Below are 22290 nucleotides of genomic sequence, written 5' to 3'. Positions count from 1 at the left end.
GCCTAAAAACGCAAAACGGGTTTCAAAGTTTTTGAAAACGATACCATTATTCACCGCCAACTACTGGCCAGACAGCATAATACAAGGTTATGGACGTCACGGATCCATGCGAAAGTTTTGTTTTGACAATGGTGTCGTCTGTACGCAAAAAAGGCAAAGTAAAAACGTTTCTGTTTTTAGTACATCGTTGTCATGTAAACGTACCCTTGGAATAGCATGCATTAATTTAATCTGTGATGGCTATGGATGGAGAGAGGACAGGCCGCCCCTCAGGACAATCCTCCCACATGACAACGTGGCAATCAACTGTCAATCAAGCTCTGCCTTTTTCACCCCAGAGTGAAAACTGGGAATCTCCCTGTCTCCCCTCCCTCTTACTCAGGAGTGATGTCACAGAGAAGCACAATACGCCCTTGTATCCCGGCCTATAAGTCTCTTGGCACTTTGATTGCATGGCTTAGGCATGTCAGAATATAATTTTAGCCCCCCCATGATTTTATAGCTCTCACTAAATATTTTACTTTTTCACCCCTTCTTCATTTCCTCCTGTTCTGTTTTCCATTTTTGAGCATCTGACACTAACAGCCATATTTTTTTTCAGTCGATAAAGTGGGGCCCCCCAAAATTGGGGGCCTTTTCTCTCGCCAAATTCCTGATTCCCCAAGTGCAATGGAGCATTGAATCAAGGCCCCGTAACTCTCCGTGAACTCCCCCCCCCCCCATGTTCTTCGCAACGGATATGATCACACATTCATCAGCGGTCTGTCAAGTCTTTACAACCCCTGCGGCTTCATTTAAAAATCCCTGAGGACGAAAAGCTAACCCAAAGGTCCTATTGTTAGTTCTCACTTTAGCTTGCTATCAGTTTGGAAAAGCACATAGTAACGCAATGATATCACAGTTCAGCTCTATATAACTGCAATGAACCTTAGGCTGATATGAAACAGTCCTGAGGTTTTCGTCATGCAGAATTACATTCAAAAGTTTGAGCAGTGCTTTGCCATGCAAATTCACTGCCACTATGCTACACTGAAAAAAAGTCCGTTGGATTAATTTGTTCATGTAACTTCAACATCATGAAATGAATACATTTTAAGTGACACAATTAAGTTGTGTTCAAAGTGAATTTTATATGACTCCCTGTCACAACTGAATTATAATACTCCACTGGATAGTTGACAAACTTCTAGCTAGAAATAGCACACATTAGCATTTAATATGCTACACTCTAAAAAATGCTGGGTTAAAAACAACCCAAGTTGGGTTGAAAATGGACAAACTTCATTTTCTCCCAAGAAATTGGGTTGTTTGCGGGTCCTTTCACTGGGTTCAAACAACCCAATTTCTGGGTTTTGTCCATTTTCAACCCAACTTGGGTTGTTTTTAACCCAGCATTTTTTAGAGTATAAGAATTAAATGCTCCTTCAGCAAAGCTGTTGTGGCATTCGTTTTTTTAGTCCACAGCCTAAGCAAATGCTCTACGTATCTCCAAATAATTCCATCATAATTTAATATTAAACTCTATTAAACACAATCAAGTCTCCCCCTTTCGCATTCTGCTTAAAATGCATAAAAACATATTTACATATAAAATAAAATGTACTTGCTCTTGATTTAACCATATACAAAGCATGCTGGGAACTAACAAGCCCCGTCCAGTTTCAGTTAATGCAAAACAAAATCATTCATGTAATCTCAACACAAATGGATTAAGTAAACTTCAATTTGACTTATATTTAAGTGGATTGAACACAACCAAATTAAGTTTGGACGAAATGTATAGCAATTGTGTTGCTTTAGCTTATTTTAATTTAGCAATTTGAACAAGCAGCACAATTTTTCAGTGTAGGGTGTTGTGTGGATTGTTGCCAGGGTGTTGCTATGTGTTCTGGGTTGTTGCTAATGTATTGCTAGCACATGCAAGTTAAAAGAACCCACCCCATTAATATTTTCTCCCTAGATATAGTCTGGGATTTTTTTCTCCTGCTGAAAACTGTGAGTGTGATAATTTACAGAGAGAGAGAGAGAGAGAGAGAGAGAGAGAGAGAGAGAGAGAGAGAGAGAGAGAGTTCCTGTATGTTCAGGAGTTGCTTAAACATTCAGCTCCAAGAAAAAGGGAGTCAGTGGGGGAGGATTTTCTCTCCGGTGCAGGACATCGGTCAATCATGGCGCCAGACTACAGTCATGTTTCACGAGAAGAAGAATCTCCCTCAGCTACCTCCCACACCAACACCACCCACACACACTCACTCACTCATAAAAGAAATCCTCAGATCGTTCTGCTTATGTATAAATGTGGCAGGGTCACCATAAGGGATGAGTTTGTCACTCTTTGGCTGCAGCTTTTCCTGGCGTCAGCTAAAACAAACCCAGCCAAATCTACACTTTGCATTCGCTTCTGCTGGAAAATCCCAAGTTTCCGGCCCGTCCACTGGTCGCCTGCCGCTCCGTTTCTTTTTTCTCCTTCTTTGTGTTCCTCCTCCCTTCCACCATGTCTGTGCCAGATATGCTCAGATCCACAGTGCCGCTTGTTGCATTGTTTAAGTTGCCTGCAATTCAGAGCAGGACATGTCAACACCGTGGCCTTCAGAGACCGCGGTCGAACACAGCTGGCTGACAGAGATAGAGCGAAAGAAAAAGCGAAGGAGAATGGGTGGGGAAACAAAAAGAAATATCTGAATTAAGAACATGGTTCATACCAATTGTTCTACATGCGAGGACGTTTTATTTGGCGGTGTAATCTCTAGCTTTGACTGGAGTTTCAATCAGTATTGTTTGACCGTATTGTCATTCAGAATGCTTCTTCACAATAACCCCACAAAAGAGCACTGCTGATCCTTTATGAAGAAGCACGCCCTCCATTTTCTGCTGAGTTTTACTTTTTAGGAGGAAGCCACAGTCATTGTCCCGGGAGATCACCGAAGCCTGTTCGGTCACCTCCGTTCATCTGCTGTTGATTATAGAAGCTGATCTAATCTCAGCGTGACACATCTGGCACAAACAAGTCCATGAAAAAAGCAATATTGGGTAACTTTGCTGACGCTCGCGGAGCGGGACGGAGCTTCAGAAGGCTTCATCCTGCTCTGCTGTGAACTCGCATCGGGACTTGTTTTAAAAGCATCTATAAATGGTAATGTGAGAGAACATGCAAGCACCTCCAGGTTAACGAGTAAATACACTTCTCTGGAAACAGTAGTGCTTATTAAAGAGTGTTATTCATATTTATTATGTCTTTAAACGTAATGATTATTCTTGTGGACGGCACAAAAGCAGCACTGTTTTGAGTTCGTTCATGTTCTTTGGAAAATTTGTTTGTTGGCTTGGGAGCATAAGCACCGTGTTATGGAGCATATGAGAATTTGAGTTCGTCATAAGAAAACTAAATATAGCATATATATAAGAGTGGTTGGACGTCAGGAAGAAAACATAGCTTTTCCTTTTTAGATGCTGAAATTTAGAAATTACTTTGTTTTAAAGGGGCCCAGCAAAACCTGTCAACTGAAGTTGATGGGAGAAACAGAATAGCTCTTTAAATCAGATGGCAAGAAATGGCCAGCCCTTGAAAAGCACAATACATGGAATACCCCCTAGACTTTCTAAATGGGACCAGATTGCAACCACATGTTAGAAATCAAATACAGTCAGAATTGGTCATGTTTTCTCGAACAAGAACAGTTCAATGTTACAATAGAATCTGAACTAAAACAAACATGTTTTTAAATGAAAATCCATCTGGTTATTAAAAAAGCAACACATTTATTTAAACCCATGTTGGAAAATTTAGCTTAAGCTGGTATCCGTGTTTTGGAATTTGGCAGCTGGCTGGTCCAAGATGATGTAAATTAGACGTTAGTTCAAGTTCTACTCCAAGATGTTCTTCATATTTAGATAAACTAGCCGACTTGGACCAGTCAATGATAATCAACTTAGAACAGTTATAAAACCAGCTACCCTAACTGAGCAAAATATACAGTTTGGTGCAGATGTTGTAATTCACATGACCGAAAAAATCCAATTCTGATAGCTTGTAATGTAAATCCGTGAGATTTTGGTAGCAATAGCAGACTATTTCAAATGCATATAATCATGTGTAAGATACTATTTAAGTGCTCCAATCAAAGCTCTCTAGTTTGTGTGTGTGTGTGTGTGTGTGTGTGTGTGTGTGTGTGTGTGTGTGTGTGTGTGTGTGTGTGTGTGTGTGTGTGTGTGTGTGTGTGTGTGTGTGTGTGTGTGTGTGTGTGTGTGTGTGTGTGTGTGTGTGTGTGTTTGTGTGTTGGGGGGGTATAAAAACATTAAATATTTCACAGCAAAAGGAGTAAGACGTTTATCACGACTATCAATCAAAGAGCAGAAGGAATGTAGAAGATTGTGTGCACCAGCCACATTATGAGCTTGTTGGTAATTTAGAAGCCTTATAAATTCATGTAGGCTTTTAAATATGATACATTTTAGGGACAGTTCACCCAAAAATGAAACTTCTGTCACCATTAACTCATCCGCATGTTTCAAATGTATACACTGCTCTGCAATTTTTAAAAAAATAAAATAAAAAATGTGTTTGGATTTTGGCAAATGCTTAAGAGTCTATGACTGGATCAGTATTGCAGTGATTATTATGTTTCTAGCGTGTTATATTTTTGGCAACAGTTCTTCTAAACCTAATTGATGGCGTGTGAAGCTTTTCATTTCTTAAACAACCATGTAGGAGGACACATCATGGCCATATTCCAGAATGACAAATATGATTCATTAGGATCCGCTTGAATGCAGAATGGGAGGGAGTATGAAGAATCATTTTCAAACATGAATTGGTCAAGATATTGACCAATGTAAAGTGTCTGTAAAGTCTCCTCATATCCCAAAGACTTTCAATGAAGGTCTGGACTTAGAGGTGCCAATTCATGTGTCTAGACATTGTAGTCCTGGAATATGGCCATGATGTGTCCTCCTACATGGTTGTTTAATAAGAAATTAAATGCTACACACTCCATCATTTAGAGTTGGAAGAACTGTTGCCAAACATATAACATGCTAGAAACAGTATAATCACCGCAATAATGCTCCAGTCGACTCTACAGCATTGACCTATAATCCAAACAGCGAATTTTGTTGTCAGTGTATCTTCCTTTTATTCCCATGAAACCCAAACAGATGATACACAATACAAACGAACAGCGATTAAGCCTGTCCTTCTGCCAAACATCTCCATGTGTGTTCCATGGAAGAACCCCCTAGGGTTTGGAAAAAACCTGAGGGAGTGAATGATGACAATTGAAATTTAGAGTGAAGTGTGTTCATGTGTTCAGTGTTCAAGTGTTCAACTGAATTTTCCAGCAAGGCAAGCATTTTATGATCAATTTAGACAGGTTTTAAGCTTTACATGTACGTTTCAGAAGTAATAATTTCATACAGGGGTTGCACTGATCAGAAAAGCAAAAACGAAAGAGGTTCTTACATGCATTATCTTTACAGGAAAGCAAATGTTGAACTTCGTTTCCTTGATAGCCAAGCGCTGCCCCGCCTCCACGCTTTTTCATATGAAGAGAGAAGGAATTCTGCCTCAGCTTTTGTCTCGAGCTGCAGGAACACACGCAATGGTCAGCATGACAAGCTCACACACCATGCAGTATATCGGACTTCTGCTGCTGGCCGCAATTCTCCTGCAAACAATAGCAGTGGCTGTAACGTTCATATACTTCAGCAACGTCTTGTCGACGGTAAGGGCCGTGTACCTTATGCGTTTTCTTGCACGTTACCTCAGAACTTGTGCAAAGTTTGACTCCGGACGCCTTGTTGTGCATGTTGCGACATTGAAATGCACTAAATGGAAGAGTTTGGAGCGAACGAGTGCCGTTTGCAGCGTTTGTCGGTTCGTTTGCTGAGGTTTCTGCCTGCATTTCGTTTGTTTAGTGGACAGCTGCCAACAGGTCGCTCACTGGAGCCTGAAGTACAAGTTAAGCAACAGCAGACGACAATCAATGGCAATGTACAGTTTGCCTAATAAAAAAGTCTCTTTGACTGGAAAAGTTTGCATTTTATGTATGCAAAATATAACTTTTTAACAATTAGGCTATTGTTGTATAAGAAATAGAAAATAAGCACAGAATGTCTTAATTTATGCGCTAATAGAAAAGATAATGTAATTTCATTAAATTGTTATCAATAGAATGGATAGATAGAATAAAAAACTTAGTAAATGGTTTTATTTAGCATTTTATGTAGGCTATGCAAAACATTGTAAGATTTACCGTGTCTTATTTTTTTTATTTTTTTTACATTCTGTGTATGATACGATTTCAAGCTAGTAGCCTATCATTTGATAGGCTACAATGGTTATTTCATTGTATGCTAGCAAAAATTATACGGTTTAAAAAAATCAGCTAGTCTACTATTTGCATTTAATTGTAAGTACAAAATGTCTTACACACTGTAGAAACATATTGTTGGTTTAACCTTAAAAAGTAATCTTGGTGCCTTAAAATATAAGAGTTCATTTAAAATCTAAATTTGAGTTAATACAATGGAGATTGGTTAAATAAATAGAAACTCAAAATATTATGTTATCTAAGCCACATAATTAATTATCTAAGTTGATTTGACAAATGATAAGAAGTTGTGATAAATCATAAAAAAATATATTTTTACAGTAGCCTACATAGGCTAATACATTTTTTGTTTAGAATAATGGATAGAGAGATATGACTTTATTTTGCACAAAAATAACTATAATCGCATGAAAGTATATTTTATTACATTTATATTTTGTCTGATTGAAACAATAACAACATGTAGGCTAAATAGATGTTTGCGTTTTATGTAGCCTATGCAAACCAAGAATTTATATTTCATGCATATGTACTGGGAGATTAGCAGCTACTTGTCACCACGCAGAATATTTAGATGTTTAAATCATACGTATTAAAAACATTTTTTATCCTCAGATGAAAGAAACCTTCTCCAAGAGCAGCGTGTCCTGTCTGATGCGCGCCAACCTCAGGACGATAAAGGGTCAGGAATTGAACGCGGCGGAGGGAAAAGACGACCCCTGCTGGCAGGTCACGCAACAGCTCCACTTTCTGATTGAAAAGGTATCCGCTTCAGAGGAGGCCCGTGAAGTCATAAAGCTTGCCTGAGTGTGGACAATGAGCCCATTTATGACTTGGGTCATTTCCCCTTTTTTAATTAATACAGGAATTTCCTTAATTTTTGTAAAATGAAGCCCAATTCTCAGAAATGATCCTGAAGAATTGGTCCATTCACAGCTCATTGTGAAACAAGAAATGTAATCTTCCCCCCCCAGTATAATTATTTTTTTCTTTCTTTCTTTCTTTTTTAACAGTCAATGTCCAGTCGTTACCAGAAAGAAATCTCATCCGCCGTCAAAGGTAATTAAAAGCACATTCAGATTAAGTTTATATGAAGGCACAAGCCACGAGTGAATTAAAGGGATAGTTCACCGAAAAAATGAAAGTTCTGTCATTAATTACTCACCCTCATGTCATTCCAAACCCATAAGATCATCGTTCGTCTTCAGAACACAAATTTAGATATTTTTGATGAAATCCGAGCCCTGCATTGTTTACACTACATCAACAGCGTAGGAGACTGGCACAGGCTAGAAGAAATTGTTGAATATTTTTGTTTTTTTGTTCACAGAAAGTATTCTAATCGCTTTATAACATTAAGGTTGAACCACTGGAGTCACGTGGGCTATTTTAACAATGTCTTTGTACCTTTCTGGGGCTGGAAAGTGTTAATTATATTGCTGTATGGAGGGGTTAGAGAGCTCTCGGATTTCATTAAAAGAGACGAACAAAAGAAGGTCTTATGGGTTTGGGACGATATGAGGGTGAGAAATTAATGACAGAACTTAAATTTTTGGGTCACCTAACCCTTTAACCGTTGTGATTTTTACAGATGAAGTCTCGCGTGTACTTCCCTCATTGGTCATCCAAGATCAAGATGATTCTCCTCGGCCTAAGATCGCAGCGCATGTGACTGGAAGCTATATACCAGAGGCAGAAAAAGACGGAGGAGGTATGTCTTCCAGCAAATACTTGATTTAGGTTTGTTGATAGCTGCTGTGATTCGACTCCTTTTCAGTTTCTGTATATAAACTGAATTTTTACAACAACAACAGCAGCAGCCACTGATTAAAATTTGTTTATCTCTGGGTCAAAGTCCACGCCCACCTTTAAAGTACACTGAGATATGCGGACTGACTGGATGACATCCAGATCAGATAGAAAACAACTACACTATGCAAAAAAAATCACGAACAATGTCGCATCCCTGCAAATAAACATTGTTTTCATGTTAGCTTCCCAGAAAGGAAGCTCATAAAAACTTTAATGTAGGTCAGAGCTCACTCCTTTAAAAAACCAAACACTGTTTCATCATATCTCCGTGGCCATTTGCCTGAAACAAAAAGCTGCTTTATAACTTGAGCCGATTCTTTGAAACAAGCACCCCGTTCCATTCGCCTGCCAAATGGTGAAACAATGCAGCTTTTCTGTCAAACTCGACCCATAATCCTTCTCTCTGGCTTGACAATGCAGGTCTACCGAACAGGAAGGTCTACGGCCAGAAGATCCAGTCGTGGGAGTCCGAAAAAGGTCTGGCGTTCCTCCAGAACGTGGAGTTAAATGACGGAGAATTGGTGGTGCCTCAGGCCGGCCTCTATTACATCTACTCCCAAACGTACTTCAGACACTCGCTCATGGAGGAGGACCAAAGTGACCGCGAGGAAGAGGACGGCACTTCGGGGGAATCGGTCCGGGGGAAACCGATGTTACAGTACGTTTATAAAAAAGTAAGCTCGTATCCGGTGCCCATCCTGCTAATGAAAAACGCCCGGACGACGTGCTGGTCACGTGACACCGAATACGGCCTGTATTCCATCTACCAAGCGGGACTTTTTCAGCTCGGAGGAGGAGACCGGGTGTTTGTGACGGTCAGCAACGTAAGCACCATCGACATGGACGAGAAGTCGAGCTTCTTCGGAGCGTTTTTGGTCAGCTAGTGATTCGCAGCCGGGGGAAAAAACACACCTCACGGTTTGTTTTGAAGATGAGCGACAAGCCTTGGCTCGCTCGGTATTTCTACCTGAGGTTTTTTTTTTCTTTTTGAACAGATGCCAAGTGCCTTAAAACATTTGGACGCTCTTGCCGAGATGCTCCGTCTCTTGCCAAAACAGTTTACGTTGATTGATGAGAGCTCGGAAGGTGCAAATATGTGGCGCTTTTTTACATTCGGCCAGCGGATCTGATTGTAAATCAGCTCCTTGGTGAAATGCGTTGGAGCTCAATCCCAGCACGTCTGCCTGGAGGGGCGACAGAAAGCGAGGGGCTTGCCAGGTCATTTTTGGAAGCGAGTTGTTTGGACATGGTGCGTCTGTCCGGGCAGGAAAAAGAAGGTGTGACTATAGCGCCTGCGGGAGAGCTGCAGGCTTTTAATGTGTGCTTCTGTCCTCCTTGGAACTGCATTGCCCTTTTCAAACGTTTCAAAGGCAAAACGGATATTGGGATGTAGAGATGCGGTCGGACTTACACAATCATGCCTTGATTGTATTATTGACACTCTGTGATCGTCAGTTTCAGCACTATTCACGTGTTAGTGTGTGAGAGTGTTTTATTAAGGAGTTATTTTTCATAATTCCGTATTAATCCTACATCAGCTAAATGTGAATATCACTGTGATGGCAAATAGTCTTGTACATAATGTCTTTTTGTATATACATTGCACATATACTGAGGAATGTACAGACACCTGAGATGACACTCGAGTCTTTTCACGCTTCTGCATTTTCGTTTGTTCTTTTTAGTGTTTCAGTTATATTATTTTTGTAACATTTAATCTGAAACAGACTGTTAGTTAAACAGTTACTTTGTACGTTACAGTACACTGTGTTCTCTCCTTCTGGATATTTTTTTCTTATCCAGGCCATAATCTTCATATTAAATGTGCACAGTATACATGTTGGTAAAACAATCATTGGGCGATTCATTATTCATTTTAAGACCATGCATTGCGACTGTATTACTTCTGTTGTAACAGTTCGAGTTACAGTATATATGACACATGACCCTGGACCACAAAACCAGTCATAAGTCGCAATTAAATATTACTTTTCTTTTATGCAAAAAATCATTAGGATATTAAGTAAAGCTCATGTTCCATGAAGATATTTTGTAAATTTCCTACACTGTAAAAAAAAATATTGTTGGTTTATATTGTTCAATTTATTTTATTGAAAATACAATTTTTAGTGGATACAATGAAGGAATTTGGTTTAATAAAAAGAAACTCAAAATATTATTGTATCTGAACCACATAAAAATGTGGCATGTTTTAATGCATCTTCACAAATAAAACACACAAATACCCAATATGCTTACAAAATATTTGAATAATATTTGAATAAAGTTTGTCGATTCTGAAAAATGTTCATTGTATTAACTCAAATATTTAATTTCAATGAACTCAACATTTTAAGGCAACCAGGTAATTTTTTTTTTTTTTTTTTTTTTACAGTGTACCATAAATATATACAAAATATTATTATTAGTAATATGCATTGCCAAGGACTTCATTTGGACAACTTTAAAGGGATAGTTAACTTTAAAATAAAAATTCTGTCATCCTTTACTTACCCTCAAGTTGTTTCAAACCTGTGTAAATTTCTTTCTTCAGCTGAACACAAGGAAAGATATTTTAAAGAATGTCAGTTACCAAACAGTTAACTGGAGCCATTGACTTCCATAGTAGAAAAATAAATACTATGGAAGTCAATGGCTCCAGTTAACTGTTTGGTTAAAATATCTTCCCTTGTGTTCAGCTGAAGAAAGAAATTCGTACAGGTTTGAAACAACTTACGGGTGAGTAAAGGAATTTAGATTTTAAAGTGAACTATCCCTTTAAAGGTGATTTTTCTCAATATTTAGATTTATTTTGCACCATCAGATTCCAGATTTTCAGACAAATATTGTCCTATCCATACATAAATGGAAAGCTTATTTATTCAACTTTATTTACTTTCAATTCTAAATCCTTGTTTTGTGGTCCAGTGTCACACACACAAACATTACAAATATTGGTATAATACAGTACATATTGTCATTTATATAAGGTGATTATTATTATATCGCAAATATTTCCTACTAAATATTTGCAATTATCCACCGGAGTGATTCAGTTTTTATTTGGGCTGTTTTTTTATTGCCATTTTTTTATTTTATTTATCAAACCCATTTTACCCAGTGAATTAGTTTTTTTTTGTTATCATAACATGAATAAAATGTTTTATTGAAAATTTTATCAGATTTACTACACCCGTTTCCCATAAACAAAGAAGTCATGAATATGCAAATTTGTGAGGTACAGCATTTTATAACAATAGCAATTCATTTGTCTGTATTCTGCCCACTTGTGGTAAATATTCGCAAATACAATTACTGGGCAGAGATCCAATGTATCACTGCACCCCACCGTTTGTTTGATTACTCTATAAAGACATCTAGTGTTCTTTGGAACATGAGCGATTAACTGTTATATTTTTAATCTCTGATGTTTCAGGTGCAATATAGATGGTTCAAAGGTACTGTAGTCAGATGCTACACCAGTTGAAAGCAAACAATATATATATGGAGTTTACCATGGCTGAATGAACCAAAGCAATATTTTTCCTGAGCTGGAATATCAATGAAACACCTTATTAAAATGGTAAGCTTATAAATCAGTGATTTCTGCACTAGTAAAGAAGACATGCTGTAGACCTGCAAAACAATGTCTCCTCAAAACTATACCCACCTTCATGTTACTTCTGGCTGACCGCACATGTAGTTCATTCGTGGACAGCCTTAAATTATGCACTCACATATGGACAACATATGTTTGATTGCAAAATCTTGTTGTGATTGTAATACACTCTTGTAATAGTTTGCAGCATCCTTTGTTAACATCACATCTTCACAGCTGTGTTGAGCTTATTCCATGCACATTCATGTTTAGATATAGTCACACTAATGAATACATTTATCATTCAATGGACCTTTCTAAACTTGTCAAAATGATTTATAAAAACACCTTAAGGAATAAAAAAAGTGATTTTTGGAATGAAAAACAAGAGTCATGTTAGGATTTTTCTTTTTTGTGGAAATATGTTACATTTATATTACAGGTATTTAAATGCCCCAAGGGAAAAATAACAGTTTGAGACAGCAAAAAACTAGCACAATCAGGACAACAACATAATTTAGACAGAAAAACCGTACATACTGCATCTGTGTGACTTGCATCTGTAGAAATGGTATCCAGCTGATGCCCTGGGTGGACCGTAATCTATGTTAAGTGATACCCAATAAATACTGCAAATGTTGTTAATGTAACTTACAAAATATATCATAAAATGTACTTTTTAAATTGTATTCCTTAAGTCTGTGTACAAAAACTGTTTATAAATACAACCATTCTCTACTGATGCTGTAGGGTACCATTCATTTAACAGGTCTCATCCCCTAACCTACAAACTGAAAATCTTCCACATATGCACATGTGACCCACAATAATGAGGTCAGGTATATCTTGCCAAAGATCATGCCTTATAGATCACTTGTACTGCAATGGAAACAAAAAGTGAAAGACCTTTACCAAAAGAAACTTTCGACTTCCATTATCCAGTCTCACAGCTCCTCCTAAAGGTGTGCAAGAAAATAAAAAATAATAGTACAAATGATTTAAAGGCACAAGCTTCAGCAATAACTAGTTTAATTGATAATGTGAACTGGAACAGAATCACAGTAGCTGCCTTATCGCTGACTCTGCTGGCATCAGCCCCTCGGTACAGTGCCGCCACACTGAAAGCAAGCCGGTTTGGAATACAGGGCGATGTTAAAGGAGAATCATCTAGTACTCAGTCAAACCTCATGTCCAAGGGTTCATCGAATCCTTTGTCTTCGTGCGGCCCCGTAGCCAAGAAGGAGGCCACAGGTGAGCCAGCAGCCGTGGAGACGTTAAGCATCCCGCCAGCGCTGCTACCGGTGGCGTTCCGCACTGCGATGCTGGTGACGTTGATGCCCAGAGTTAGTCTTGTCTGCTCGAGCGCCTTCTCTGGCACCGCGAAGGCCTCCAGCTTCTTTTCGCCATTGGCCATGTAAGAGTTCTGGCAGCCCCTGCATATGCAGTCCAGACATGCTTTACGGTTGGAATAACAGGGGCATCGCTGTCCACGGCACGTAAGAACACTTGGGTTTTGAGTTGCTCTGCCGCACTTGCAGCCCTTTTTCTCTTGTGGTTTTTTGTACACCACTTTCGTGGGGCTTCCGGGAATGAGGGTGTTAGTCAGAATCCGTTCTTTCGTCTTCTCCTTTGACTTCGGAGTGCCCTGTTTGGACTTAGTGTACGCCTTTTTGGGTCCATGGTGGTCAAGGGTCTTTTTGACAGTTTTAGCAGGCATCAGTAATGTCTTGCCTACTTTAGAAAGGCCGCCACCGTTGGGCACCACCGCCATGTGTGGGATGGTCAGAGCAGGAGATTTAGGTTCGCATTTGACTGGAACAGGGGCGGAAGCGCCCAACGTGGGGCCACGGATGAAGGTGGAAATGGGTAGGGGTTGAATCTTCTCGCTGTCGCTTTCCGACCGAGAGCGCTTCCGGTTGGACCGTGGCACTCTCGGGGTCACGGCGGAACAGGATATTCCCAAATGTTGCGGATTATTCTGGGACGTCGGGTGTTGGGGCACGAGGACTTCCTGCGAGTCAAGTGGGAGTGAGGAGAGTTGTCGAGCAGAGTCAACCGAGGCAAAAGGTCCATTTAAGTTCCCCGAAGGTTCAAGAGTCGACTGCAAGATAGCAGGACACTCATCCTGGGTGACGTGGTCTGGTTCTAGAGTCCTGAGCACTTCCTCTACACTCAAGAGGAGAGTCCCGCCATCATGTTTAATATCCTCGCCAAAACTGCAAATGTCCATGGTGCTGGTACAAAGCTCCTCGCCAGCAGCTGCCACTGCTTCACACACTGGGATCTCATTTGTGAAGCTCTCTTGTTTCACTCCGTCATCCCCACTCTCCACTGAGTCTGGAACACTGGACTCTAGTGAAGGTAAACTGGCGGTCAATTCTTCCACATTGGTCAACCCATTGCAGTCTTGGAGACCATTCACCCCTAGAGGACTAAGGCCTTGCTCCTTGATCTCTGTCGAAGGGGATTGGCCCTCATCAGGGAGCATTTCTGAGGTTGAGGGTGTAGGGGACTGGCTTGTCAAGCTCAGGGAGAGTGACTCCTCCCCCTGCCTGCTGTCCAATGAGAGGCCCTCATTCAACAGAGCCAGGATGTCCGGTGACCCTCCCACAGTACTTGAAATGTGCTGGCCGATAGGGGAATCAGTGATGTACTCGCAGAGCTTTCTATAGCAGTCCACCAAAATGCACAGCTGCTTATTCTCTTCAAACTGCTCATAGTCTTTACACCAGCTGCACGACGGTTTCATCATCATCTTTTTGCCTTTACATGATTTACAGACATAGTGCTGGCAAGACGAATTCGTAGGAGCGATTGGATCTTGTAGCAAGTTGCCTAAATAAATAAAGAAAACATTTTTAGACCATGAAACAACATAACAGGTATTTTGATAATATATCAGTATCACAGTATAACAAATCACAGAATAAAAAGGCTGCTTGGATCCTGTACTTTTAAAACATTCATTTTGATCTGTAATAAGTTTTGTAGATCATGAGCAACATAATACAAGCACTATATTGTATCTAATAAGATATGGTTCTGTAACATCCAAGCCCCACATAATGTCTTTCAAGAGTCATGTGATGTTGCATGATGTGGTTCATATTACATGCCCCGCATATGCTTAACAGGGATCTCAAAGGCAAATACAAATGCATTGTTTTTTATGAACACAAGCATATCATGTAAACATACAACTATTTATCAATTGATTAAAAAATATGCATTGACTATACACAGCTATATATATATATATATATATATATATATATATATATATTAAATAATTTTATATATATATATATATATATATATATATATATATATATATATATATATATATATATATATATATATATATAATAATTTAATTGCCTACTCCAACTTCCAAATATAAAGGAATAATCTAAAATGTTGGAATATCTGAATTGTCTCAAGCAGCCAGTTATATCTGACTGAGCAGGCAAGGCATTACTATTCAACCCCATGTATCTATAAACACAGGCTGTATGCACTGCTGTGTGTCTAAATTCCCGGGCTCCACTTGTCATTGTAGGTCAGAATTTGTAGACTCAATGGGGGTGTGTCACGGTCGGTGGGGCTTCGAGAGCAGCTATAAAGCATGCAGCGATGAAGCAGAAGTGATCATGCAAGCATGCAGTGATGAAGCAGAATAAACGGGCTCTCACCACACACAAGGCAGGCGAGAGACTGTCTGAAAAAAGGCAAGAGCTTATAGATTTCCGCCAAAGCCTGGGGGTCCCGGGGATCGCACTGCAGCACCGACCGACAAGCTGACACGTAGAGAGTGGTCGCATTCACCGGGTTCATCTCAGCAGTGTCGTGCTAGACAGATCCAGTTCGGGGAGGAAAAAAAAAAGAAAAGCAGCGACAGTACAAGGCTTCAGTCCCGCCAGCAGCCCACGTATCATCAATGTCGATGAACCTGCGCGTGCAATTCCGTCGAGTGTGAAATGCAAGGGAGGTTTCAGCAGATATGCTTGTCTTTACATCGCATGCATTACAACCACTCCATCTTAACGTTTGCCCCTCTTCCACGGCACGAAATACGGCCAAATCCTCATCGTCGTCGGATAAAAGCACATCCACGTTGATCCGATTGAAAACACATTCAGCGATGCATTTGCACAATTTTTAGCATCATTTTTTAATTCAACAACAACACACTGGTGGCGCTCTTCGCCCTACCGGGCCTCCGATTACCACCAAATTCAAACAGAGCACAGATTGCCTCCTTGTCTAATCCAGGAGGAATGCAGTCCTTGTTATTCCATGTGTTTATTAAATATTCTTGTCGTGCACATACGTGATCAGCCTCTGATCATAGTGGCAACACAAGCGCCGTCACTCTTGTTATTGTCCGTCGCTCTTCATGGCGCTGCCGCTGCAAAAAAAAAAAAAAAAAGGAAAACAGGCCGCTTTTTGTGCAGCCAGTCTTTCAGTGCGTTAGGGTGCCGGATATTCACCGTGCTTACTTGCGAAGTGATTTCCAGTCGGGTGTAACAAAGCTCCGTGAGTTAAGTGCCCGTTTGATGTCTGTGAGTTGCGCCTCAGGAACAAAAACAGGCCGCTTCGCTTCTTTTTAGGATTTATCCTGCCGTTTTCCTTTCGTTTGAGTGCGTCGTAAGTGTTAAGCGTGATACATATGCGCATTGAATATCCACACCATATGCACAAATCATTCTTTGGAGAAAACCGTATAGATATATATTCAGTAGCGATATTGAAATGTATGTGTATTTGAAAAGGCTTCTCCCCTCCCTTCCTCTCCGCATTAGAACAAGGAGGGGGCGCTGCTGTTCACATCTCGCGAGATCAAAAGCAAGAACGACCAAGAGCAGCATGTGGGAAAGGGACGCTTCCGTGATAATCTCGCGATACTTTTCCCGGCTTGTGAGGCTGTTGTGTTTAACTCGCGAGAAGAGAACCCAAACTAGTGTGGGCGACTGGTTCCCTTGGTTACATAAACGTTATGATGTGATGTGGGGCGTGGCCCCTCAGGAGGAGTAAAGATGTCCGATGGTAAACAGAAGCAGAATAAAAAAAGCATAACAAATAATCAGTTATTCAGATAGCAGACAAATTATGTATATATATATATATATATATATATATATATATATATATATATATATATATATATATATATATATATATATATATATATAGCCTATATCAGTCAATTATTGTTCTCTCTGAATTTTAAGACAATAAAATTTAATTACAGTAATTCGTTACTAAAATTAAATGTAAAAGGCACGTAACTGCTGATAGGACATAAAAACAATGACAGAATAAAACAGACATGTTCTATACAGAAACAGTAAAATCAATCAATCCCTCCGTTTTATACATAGAAAACATATCACCTCATTTCAACAGCGCCATCTAATGCGTGAAGCAATTTAATAAGCACAGTATATTTTCATATTTTCACTCTCCTGCTTCAAAAGGTTATTACAAATGTTTTACAACAGCATTAGACTATTTTAACTAAACGTTAAAATATTTTTATATTAATTTTATATTTACATGATATAATATTAATAAGCTAGTAAAAACAAGAATAATATCATAATACTATAAAGGTAAGCAGGCAATTTTTTCCCCCATACATTTTTTTAAAAAATTGAAACACACACACACACACACACACACACACACACACACACACACACACACACACACACACACACACACACACACACACACACACACACACACACACACACACACAAATAATCCAGAGGTCACATAAGATTACATATATATATATATATAATCAGAATACTATGCAAACCTCTAATAATTAAATGTTAAATAAAAAATATTTTTATTTACTTATTTTATTTACTCAATTTACCAATGTACTTGCTGCTGACCTTTGATAATTCAGTTAAACCGTAACCATAGTGTTAAACACTTTTCTCCTGCATCCTATTCTTCTGGTATATCCATAATGGCAGCACAGCTAAAATGTTTGTTTGAGCTGCGCCCTCTACTGTACAGGCTTGAATCTACATTTCAACTTTTGGTGTGAAAGGGTCATTACATTTGTTCCTAATAATACAAAAGTATTATTAGAAACACCATACTAATACTGTGTTTGACCCCCTTTCACCTTCAGAACTGCCTTAATTCTACGTGACATTGATTCAACAAGGTGCTGAAAGCATTCTTTAGAAATGTATTGATAGGATAGCATCTTGCAGTTGATGGAGATTTGTGGAATGCACACGGCCCAAAGGTGCTCTATTGGGTTGAGATCTGGTGACTGTGGGGGCCATTTTAGAACAGTGAACTCATTGTCATGTTCAGGAAACCAATTTGAAATGATTCAAGCTTTGTGACATGGTGCATTATCCAGCTGGAAGTAGCCATCAGAATGGTGGTTACATGGAATGGTGAGTATAAGATGGGTACATGGTGGTCATAAAGGGATGGACATTGTTTCTGACCATGCTCAGGTTGGCCGTGGCATTTAAACAATGCCCAATTGGAACTAAGGGGCCTAAAGTGTGCCAAGAAAACATCCCCCACACCATTACACCACCACCACCAGCCTGCGCAATGGTAACAAGGCATGATGTTCTCATTCTGTTTACGCCAAATTCTGACTCTACCATCTGAATGTCTCAACCGAAATCGAGACTCATCAGACCAGGCAACATTTTTCCAGTCTTCAACTGTCCAATTTTGGTGAGCTTGTGGAAATTGAATCCTCTTTTCCCTATTTGTAGCGGAGATAAGTGGTACCCGGTGGGGTCTTCTGCTGTTGTAGCCCATCTGCCTCAGAGTTGTGTGTGTTGTGGCTTTACAAATACTTTGCTGCATACCTCGTTGTAACGAGTGGTTATTTCAGTCAAAGTTGCTCTTCTATCAGCTTGAATCAGTCGGCTCATTCTCCTCTGACCTCTAGCATCAACAAGACATTTTCACCCACAGGACTGCTGCATGCTGGATGTTTTTCCCTTTTCACACCATTCTTTGTAAACCCTAGAAATGGTTGTGCGTGAAAATCCCAGTAACTGAGCAGATTGTGAAATACTCAGACCGGACCATCTGGCAACTATGTCAAGCTCAAAGTAGCTTAAATCACCGTTCTTTCCCATTCTGACATTCAATTTGGAGTTCAGGAGATTGTCTTGACCAGGAACACACCCCTAAATGCATTAAAGCAACTGCCATGTGACTGGTTGTCTAGATAATTGCATTAAAGGGGGGGTGAAATGCTGTTTCATGCATACTGATCTTTTTACACTGTTAAAGACATGTAATCCCATACTAAACATAGACAAAGTTTCAAAAGTTAAGGTGGACGTTTGATGGGAGTATTTCTTTGTCAAAAATACTACTTCCGGTTAGTCATAAGTTTCGGCAAGTTTTTTGAGATCATGCGTCCCCTTTGACGTTAATGGGGGCGGAATTTCCTTGTATGGGCCTTACGGACAGTTCTACCGGAAGCGCGTGAGAGAGAGCGAGGGAGAGAGCGAAAGTAACAGGCTACGCCCATCAAAGCGCAGGCTTGTAGGATGCTGGACAGGTGATGTGCACATAACAATGTCACCAAAAAAGTGCGTTTTTGGTTGCCAGACCAAGACAGTCCTGCACAGATTCTCCAAAAACCCCGCGTTAAGGCAACAGTGGATGAAATTTGCTTTTCCGGATCAGCAACTGAGTTGCGCAAATGTTTATATCTGTTCGCTGCATTTCGGTGCCGACTGTTTCATAAACAAGGCCCAGCTTGACACAGGATTTCCCGATCGCCTAATGCTGAATGATGGAGCAGTCCCAACGTTAGAACCGCAGGCGGTGAGTGAGACTGCTTCAAATGTCTGTGTTTCTACCTATGCTCATCAAGTAGCCCAAACATGATCACGTATAGTTAATTGATCAATGGAGCATGCGATATGTAGTGCGTGTACATTTGTTTAGCTGGCCACTATATGTGTAACTTTATGTTTGTGTATTGTAAAAGCACTCCAAACAACAATACACAAAGAGGGGGGAAATATGTTGAACTAAATAAGCACGCTTCTTCATTCAAATGCGCTACTATTCCGTGTCTTTCTATGTAAACACTAACTAGCCTGGTGCAAAACCAGTCCGCTTACTGTCTACACAAACCACGCGTAAACACACGTGTACAACTGCACTTCCCACATGTACACCTTCAAAGACAAAAATACGACGATATAATTCAAGTATAAATATGTAAATAACACAAGCCGCTAAGCATATTATATAGTTAGTGTATAACTTGTACCACATAGAGACGTCCTGCTCTAGTCGTTTTTGCTGCTGCTCCTGTTCAACTGCAGCCTCTGGGTCTGATTCCGGATCATAGATGTATGGCTGTATCTGATTAAAAGCCATATTTTTATTTTGAATAAAGTTTTTTTCCCGCTGTTAGGGATGACACAGCTTTACGATGCACTCGACTCAACACAATAGCAGCAGCGAGCACACGTCATTATTTAGCTCCGCTCACACGATACGCCCCCACCCGCTCGGCTTTTTTCGGAAAGACTCGGAACAGTGCATCTTTCTTATATAATTATAAAAAAAATAAAGACTTTTCGGAGATATGCAGGATGCAATGCTACTCTATAGGTACTCAAGATTGACATGACACTGACTGAAACTGAGTGTTTCACCCCCCCTTTAAGGAGAAATTGAACAGGTGTTCCTAATAATCCTCTATGTGAGTATATATATAAACAAACAAACAAACAAGCCTAGCCAAAAAAGTAACGCAAAAGTAATGTAACTACCTTTATTAAAAAGTAACTAACACAATTAGTTACTTTTAAAGGGAGTAACGCAATATTGTAAAGCATTACTTTTTAAAGTAACTTTCCTAACACTGTTTGTAATAGCATATTATTAGTGAAAAATAGTTAGCAAAAGTTCTGCACGCACACAAATCCTCTCTAACAAAGTGTAGAAATTATGTAAATCAGTGAAGTGGACGACAATGAATCTTATTAATATAACTTTGTGAGATCACGTTCAGTGAATGAGTGACAGATTTTAGTGATTATAAAGGTAGCGCTCTTAGCACATTGTCTATGTAAAATAAAACAAACTATTAATAGGTCTCTCTCTCTCTCTCTCTCTCTCTCTCTCTCTCTCTCTCTCTCTATATATATATATATATATATATACAGAATTTGAATAAAACTTTTGTTTTCCATTAAGCGGCAACATACACACTTCAATACATAGGCCCATATCCACATTTACATGCAGGATTACCTCTCAAAATCGTAATGACTGCTCATATAAATGTCAGGAAAACATAATTCCTGACTGTATGTCATTATCCTTGGATCACTGGATCTTTGGTAAGTTGTCAGGAACACTATATCAAGTTCAACCTTTAATTTAAACTGATAACCGTTTGTTTTACTCTATTAAATCCAGTCATGCAGCAGCTCTTCTGCCACTCAGTCCCGGCTGAGGGGGCATGTTTTGGCAGGAAAGAGCGGTATAGGTATGACGTCACTTTGTAGGCCAACCAGTAGTTACCTCGGGCTGGTTACCTTGAGAAAAACTCAAGAAAATAGGATTTTCCCATTGGCTTTTGGATTATCACAAAACAAGCTCGGTGATCAACACAAGTTTATGATACTTACATGTTTTGTCCATCAAGATAATTATCACAGATGAACACAACTTTTATGAATTTTGAAGTCTAAATGCAGTCAACCAGAATTAAAAAGCTGAAAGTAGGCTGTGTACCTAACAACACTATCACTAAACTTTCGACAAATTAAAGTGATCTCGAAACATTTTTTCCTGGAACGTTTGAGTCAGACTTGTTTATAACGGCACATAATGAGGCTGTAAAAGTGGACTGAGTTTACCTGTTCGGCGTGATGACATTTATCTCGACAGCCTATGTAGTTCCATTTAGCACTTTGTTAACAACCGCCTTTATCAAGACACATCACATCTTTAAAAAAAAAAAAATAATCATGAGTGGGGTAATACTGATGTATTTTATTGCAGAATAAAACGTGAACGTGTCTTGAGCTTGTGTTCACCACAGACCTTGTTTCAGCCATTAAAAAAAAATCCTATTCAAAAAACCTATTCAAAATCCTATTAAAAAAACGAGGAAACCAAAAATGCAAAAATGCAAACTCGCTTCCGTGTTTTGGCCTGCAAAGGGATGCATTACCTACACCACTCTATTTCTAGCCGCTCTGAAATGTTCTACCATACCTTTATAAGTAACTTAAAGATAATTTTTGGCACTCTAGCAGTTAAAAAACCCCACATGCGTCTTGCGGAATAACTTTGTAGCCAGAGCTACTTCTCTCGGTTTATATCTGGAATTCTCCACAGTGGGTGGTGTCCTGCCACTATAAACACTTGTTATAGGTGTATATTATAGGTGTACCAAGGTGAGTCATAAGACAAAAAACAGTGTGGAAGATGAATTCTTAATGTACTCACTTATTATATACATTTTGTAAATGTTTTAAATAAAAAAAGTTACACAGTGCACCTTTATTAAGTAGG

At 39.4% G+C, this 22290-nt stretch overlaps 2 protein-coding genes across 4 annotated transcripts; one reads left to right on the top strand and one right to left on the bottom strand.

Moving 5' to 3' along the window:
* Positions 1–5482: 5482 nt before the first annotated feature.
* tnfsf10 (TNF superfamily member 10) lies at positions 5483–9990 on the top strand. Its single transcript, XM_067435397.1, has 5 exons — positions 5483–5717; positions 6942–7088; positions 7340–7385; positions 7918–8037; positions 8559–9990. The coding sequence occupies exons 1-5, from the start codon at positions 5538–5540 to the stop codon at positions 9020–9022; spliced, it is 957 nt and encodes a 318-aa protein (XP_067291498.1). The 5' UTR covers positions 5483–5537; the 3' UTR covers positions 9023–9990.
* A 2137-nt stretch (positions 9991–12127) lies between these two features.
* msl2b (MSL complex subunit 2b) lies at positions 12128–16564 on the bottom strand. 3 transcript variants are annotated; one of them, XM_067434987.1, is made up of 2 exons: positions 16227–16564; positions 12128–14571 (listed from the first exon to the last, which is right to left on the bottom strand). In XM_067434987.1, exons 1-2 carry the CDS (start codon positions 16411–16413, stop codon positions 12911–12913), a joined length of 1848 nt encoding a protein of 615 aa, XP_067291088.1. In that variant the 5' UTR covers positions 16414–16564; the 3' UTR covers positions 12128–12910. The 3 variants fall into 3 exon arrangements, with proteins under 3 accessions (XP_067291088.1, XP_067291089.1, XP_067291090.1); XM_067434988.1 differs by having other exon boundaries at positions 16236–16564; XM_067434989.1 differs by having other exon boundaries at positions 15429–16361.
* Positions 16565–22290: the final 5726 nt, after the last annotated feature.

This window comes from Pseudorasbora parva, chromosome 24 (genome assembly GCF_024679245.1).
Source record: "Pseudorasbora parva isolate DD20220531a chromosome 24, ASM2467924v1, whole genome shotgun sequence".
In the NCBI taxonomy this organism is placed as follows: Eukaryota; Metazoa; Chordata; class Actinopteri; order Cypriniformes; family Gobionidae; genus Pseudorasbora; species Pseudorasbora parva.
This window is presented reverse-complemented; position numbering and strand designations above follow the sequence as displayed.